The sequence below is a fragment of the Pezoporus flaviventris genome, unplaced genomic scaffold, assembly GCF_033815535.1.
Source record: "Pezoporus flaviventris isolate CSIRO_AGI_PZ_B2104156 unplaced genomic scaffold, CSIRO_AGI_Pfla_v1 ptg000153l, whole genome shotgun sequence".
Classification (NCBI taxonomy): domain Eukaryota; kingdom Metazoa; phylum Chordata; class Aves; order Psittaciformes; family Psittacidae; genus Pezoporus; species Pezoporus flaviventris.
The window spans coordinates 1,472,138-1,478,162 of record NW_026892701.1 but is presented as its reverse complement, the minus strand read 5'-3'; the positions used below and the strand labels follow the sequence as shown (position 1 = coordinate 1,478,162).

Here is a 6,025-nt window from a genome sequence, read left to right as displayed (position 1 = left end):
AACATGGTGATGTTTCTTCTACGAACGGAAAAGTAGCATGCATTGTTCAAAAGAAATATTCATTTTAAGGTTATTAATAAGAAATAGTTTTAAATAAAACCCAAGAACTTCAAGCAGCGAGCACATGGAAAACAAACTAGTCAGTGCGCATTTAACATAAGAACTGTAAAACTATGCTTATGTTTAAAACCCCTTTTTCTATAGTTTTAATTTACAACAAAAGAAAGCGCATATATTTATGCACCATTTCCAAGCACAAACAGCATACATTGAAAACTTTGTGGATTTTTTTAACCCACAAAGTAAAACAACACAAACTCATCAATAAGCAGTATATTAAATAACCTTCAATGCATATCCAGTTTTTTTTGATAGTACAGGTTTACATCTTTCAGTTTCTACTTATTTGTAACAGCTTATGGCAAAACTTAACACAAATCATTTTATGAATAAGTACAGCCATCATGGAAATGCACGGATTTTCAGAGATTAATAGTTCTGATGGTATTTGTCCTTTCAGTAAGAAATTGACAAAGCTATCACAAGAATTGGAAGAGCTACTAGCACCGTCACCATGTTCAGGTTGATTACTTTGACATTTTCTTCCTCATACTGGGAAATTAAAAGCTTTGGATTTCATTTCTTAGTTGAGTCAGAGGTCCATTCTTTGCTTTGAACCTCTTCCATTTTAATTGACAGGTTTTCATCATTTGGTTGACAGTTCCCATTCTGTTGTAGTTTGGCTTCATCTGTCATTCGTGTATCTCTATTGCCTACTTCCTTGTCAGTTTCTGAATTCAGATCCTCTTTAGTGTGGTCTTTGTCCTACCAAAGATAAAATTATTAAAAAAAGAAAATAAAGAAAATAATCATATTCTTAGCATTACAGGATATGACTTCCAACCACTTCTTGGTATTTTGATTGCCTCAATTTTTACATGCCTATCTTATCTCAGCAATTTTCAGAACATAGGTGTCAGCTCAAAAAAAACAAACCAAACCAAACAAAACCAAACCAACCAAACAACCAACAAAAAAACCCCAAACAAACAAAACACAAAACTAAAAAAAACCCACAAACAACCACAAAACAGTAAAAAGAAAAAGGCAATAGGCTGAAATTAGGCAGTTATAACAACCTGTCACCCAAGAAATCACTGTCATAGTCATCTATCTTAAAGATCAATATTCAGGTAAAACAGAACAAGCAGCATCATGGGACCTATGAGAAACAGTTTCAGAAATTAAGACTTCACCATATTTTTTAAATAAAAACAATTTTTTTATTTTTCCATATTTTTTGTCAGGTAACTGAGTTCTTGGGTAAGACAATTACTTAAGCGTGTGAAAAGAGTCACCTTGATTTAGGTGACTTGATTTAGCTGGGGAGGGACTCTTCATTAAGGACTGTAGTGATAGGACAAGGGGTAACGGGTTCAAACTTAAACAGGGGAAGTTTAGATTAGATATAAGGAAGAAGTTCTTTACTGTAAGGGTGGTGAGGCACTGGAATGGGTTGCCCAAGGAAGTTGTGAATGCTCCATCCCTGGCGGTGTTCAAGGCCGCGTTGGACAGTGTCCCTGCCCATGGCGGGGGGGTTGGAACTAGATGATCTTTAGGTCCTTTCCAACCCTAACTATTCTAGGATTCAGTAAGATTAAACAATTTGAAGATATTTCTTTTCTTAATCACATCTCCTATTTTGCAATAGAAAAATTTCATACTACTCTTCCTCAAATCTTCAACTTTACTCCTGCAGATTCCAATATCCCAGTATGCAGCCCAGGACCAAAGCAAGCAGGGAGACGGTGAATTGCAGAGTTAAAGTTTATAAAGAGTCATTCCAGCTTGAAAGCCTGTGCTGGTTTTGGCTGGGATAGTTACTTTTCTTCACAGTACCTATTATCGGGCTATGTTTTGGATATGTGGTAAAAACAGTGGTGATAACACAGGATGTTTTAGTTACTGCTGAGCAGTGCTAACACAGAGCCAAGGCCTTTTCTGCTTCTCACCCCACTCCACCAGCGAGGAGGTTGTGGGTGGACAAGGAGTTGGGAGGGGACACAGCTGAGACAGCTGACCCCAACTGACCTAAGGGATGTTCCATACCATATGATGTCACACTGTCATGGTTTAAGCCCAGATGGTAACTCAAAACCACACAGCCGCTCACTCACTCACTCACTCCCCCCTCTTCTTCCTCCCCTGCTCTGGGAGGGATGGGGAGGAGAATCGAAAGAATGCAAATCCCACGGGTTGAGATAAAAGCAGCCCAGTAACTAAAGTATCATACAAAACTACTACTAGTACCACCAATAATAATAATGATCAGCAGTAAAAGCTGGGAGAAGGAAGAGGGGAAAGGGGAATGTTCAGAGCAATGGCATTTGCCTTCCCAAGTAACCATTATGCGTGATGAAACCCTGCTTTCCTGGAGATGGCAGAACACTTGCCTAACCACGGGAAGCGGTGAGTGAATTCCTTGTTTTACTTTCATGTGCAGCTTTTGCTTTACCTATTAAAATGTTTTTATCTCAACCCATGATTTTTCTCACTTTTATCTTTCTTATTCTCTCCTCCATCCCACCGGCGGAAAAGAAATGAGCGAGTGACTGTGTGGGGCTTAGTTGCCAACTGGGGTTAAACCACAACACTCCTTTTTAGCACCCAGTGGGGGGCTTGAAGGGTTCAAGATAACAACAGATTTAAATGAAATGTGCCACATGGAATTTACAGCTTCTATTTAGCTATTAACTGGCAGGCTTCTGTGCTTGCCATGTAGCTTGCTTGCTTTACTGTATATTAGAGGCTAGTGCTTGTTATTGGCTACCTTCTGCTTTTGCTGCTTGATGTACTGCTTATTATAGAACCATCATAGAATTACAGACTGGTTTGGGTTGGAAAAGACCTTAAAGCTCATCTAGTTCCAACCCCCTGCCATGGGCAGGGACACCTTCCACTAGGATGAAGCCCCATCCTCGATGGCCTTGAACACTGCCAGGGACGGGGCAGCCACAGCTTCTCTGGGCAACCTGTGCAGTGCCTCACCACCCTCACAGGGAAGAACTTCCTAAGATCTACTTTAAATCTCCCCTCTGTTGGTTTAAAGGAAGTTCCCCTTGTCCTGTCCCTACAGGTGCTTGTCAAAAGCCCCTCTTCAGCTTTCTTGTCGGCCCCTTTATAGGTACAGGAAAGCTGCTCTAAGGTCTCCCCGGAGCCTTCTCTTATCCAGGCTGAACAAGCCCAGCTCTCTCAGCCTGTCTTCATAGAAGTGCTCCAGCCCTCTGAGCATCTCCGTGGCTACCCTCTGGACTTGCTCCAACAGCTCCATGTCCTTCTTATGTTGGGGGCCCAGGGGCTGGATGCAGTACTCCAAATGGGGTTTCACGAGCACGGAGTAGAGGGGAAGAATCCCCCCCCTCAACCTGCTGGTCATGCTGCTGGTGAAGCAGCCCAGCACAGGGTTGCCTTTCTGGGCTGCAAGTGCACACTGCCGGCTCATGTTAAGTTTCTTATTGACCAACACCCTCAAGTCCTTCTCCGCAGGGCTGCTCTCTCTAGTCTCTGCCCAGACTGTAGTTGTGCTTGGGATTGCCCCGGCCCACATGTAGGACCTTATATTTGGCCTTGCGGAACTTCATGAGGTTTGCGCTGGCCCACCTCTCCAGCCTGTCAAGGTCCCTCTGGATCCCATCCCTTCCCTCCAGTGTGTCAACCAGACCACACAGCTTGGTGTCATCAGCAAACTTGCTGAGGGTGCCCTTGATCCCACTGTGCATGTCACCAACAAAGATGATGAAAAGGATTGGTGCCAATACTGACCCCTGAGGAACACCACTAGTCACTGCCTGCCACTTGAACATCGAGTTGCTGACCACAACACTCTGAGTGCAGCCATCCGGCCAATTCCTAATTGAATGAGTGGTCCATCCATCAAATTCATGTCTCTCCATTTTAGAGACAAGGATGCCATGTAGGACAGTGTCAAGTGCCTTGCACAAGTCCAAGTAGATGATGTCAGCTGCTCTTCCCTTATCCACCAATGCTGTTGCCCCATCATGGGAGGCCACCAAATTTGTCAGGCACAATTTGCCCTTAGGGAAGCCATTCTGGCTGTCACCAGTCACCCTCCTATTGTTCATGTGACTTAGCACAGATTCCAGGAGGATCTGCTCCATGATCTTGCGGGGCTCCAAGGTGAGACTGACTGGTCTGTAGTTACCCAGGCCTTCCTTTTTTCCCTTTTAAAAAATGGGGGTTATAGTTCCCTTTTTCCAGTCAGCAGGAACTTCACCAGGCTGCCACGATTTTTCAAATATGATGGATAATGGCTTGGCAAATTCATCTGCCAGTTTCCTCACCCACGGATTCATCTTGACAGGTCACATAGACTTGTGAACCTTCAGATACCTCAGATGACCTTGAACCCGTTCTTCTTCTACAGCAGGCTGTTCTTCATTCTCCCAGTCCCTGCCTTTGCCTTCTGCAACTTGGGCAGTGTGGCTGCAGCTCTTGCCACTGAAGACCGAGGCAAAAAAGGCATTGAGTACCTTGGCCTTCTTCATGTTGCAAAAACATAAAGCAAAACCCATACATGCAAGTAAAGCAAAACAAGAAATGAATTCATCGCTTTCTATTTGCAGGCAGTTCAGCCATCTCCAGGAAAGCAGGACTCCATCACACATAAATGGTTACTTGGGAAGACCAAACAACCAATGTCATCTACCTGGACTTCTGCAAGGCATTTGACACCCTTCCGCATGGCATCCTCATCTCTAAACTGGAGAGGGATGGATTTGACAGATGGACCACTTGGTGGATAAGGAATTGGTTGGACAGTCGCATTCAAAGACTTGGGGTTGATGGCTTGATATCCAAGTGGTGACCAGGGACAAGCGGTGTTCTCCCTCTACGCTGCTCTAGTGAAACCACCCTGGAGTACTGCGTTGAGCTCTGGTGGCCCCAATACAAGAAGAATGTGGACCTGCTTGAGCGAGTCCAGAGGAGGCCACAGAGATGCTCAGAGGGCTGGAGCACCTCTGCTATGGAGACAAGCTGAGAGTTGGGTTTGTTCATCCTGGAGAACAGAAGGCTCTGGGGAGACCTTAGAGCAGCTTCCAATGCCTAAAGGGGCCAACAAGAAAGCTGGAGAAGGGCTTTTTACAAGAACCTGCAGGGACAGGACAAGGGACAATGGCTTTAAACTGACAGAGGGGAGATTTAGAGTAGATCTTAGGAAGACGTTCTTCCCTGTGAGGGTGGTGAGGCACTGGCACAGGTTGCCCAGAGAACCTGCGGCTGACCCATCCCTGGCAGTGTTCAAGGCCAGGTTGGACAGGGCTTGGAGCAACCTAGTCTAGTGGAAGGTGTCCCTGCCCATGGCAGAGGGTTGGAACTAGGTATGCTTTAGGGTCCCTTCCAACCCTAAACCATTCCATGAGTCTACGGTTTAACTTATTTACCTTCATCTCAACCAATAAGTTTTCTCACTCTTGCAATTCTCTTTTCCACCTCCCAGGGTGGGGGGTAACTGGGAGTTACCCAGAAGGACACGGGCTTCCGGGTGGGACTCGTTTCTTGGCCGGTGGTATTGTATTCTCTTCCCTTGTTATTTTCTCTTATCATTGTTGTCGTTGGTAGTAGCGGTGGTGATTTGTGTTGTACATTGGTTGCTGGACTGTTCTTGTCTCAGCCCGTAGGAGTTGCACTCTTTCGATCCTCCTCCCCATTCCTCCAGGAGCGGGGAAGGGGAGAGCCCCGGGGGGGGGGAGGGGGGCCCTCGATTGCTGTCAGCCCAGCACCACTCACTGGGAGTGAGTGAACAAGTTACCTGCCTGGGTTTAAACCATGACAGTTCTTTTTGGAGCCCAACGTGGGGCACGAGGGGTTGAGATAAGAACAGATCTGACCGGATTAATAGTCACTCGTCACAATGCTGATTTATTGGCTCTCAAGGTTGTTCCTCTTGATCTCACAGTTTCAGTATATCATATCTTACTTCCATCCGGTATTTGCTGTATTAGTG

The 6,025-nt window shown here is 45.2% G+C and overlaps 1 protein-coding gene across 6 annotated transcripts in view; it reads right to left on the bottom strand.

Annotated features, from left to right (window-relative positions):
• Positions 1-325: 325 nt before the first annotated feature.
• Positions 326-6,025, bottom strand: part of LOC133283087 (splicing regulatory glutamine/lysine-rich protein 1-like) — a 49,889-nt gene continuing 44,189 nt past the window's right edge. For 4 of the 6 annotated variants that reach the window (XM_061479564.1, XM_061479565.1, XM_061479569.1 and 1 more), the window contains one exon: positions 326-825. In XM_061479564.1, the coding sequence (XP_061335548.1) occupies positions 637-825 (189 nt within the window). In that variant the 3' untranslated portion in view covers positions 326-636. The remainder of the gene's footprint in view (positions 826-6,025) is intronic. The other 2 variants (XM_061479566.1, XM_061479568.1) reach the window with 1 other exon arrangement.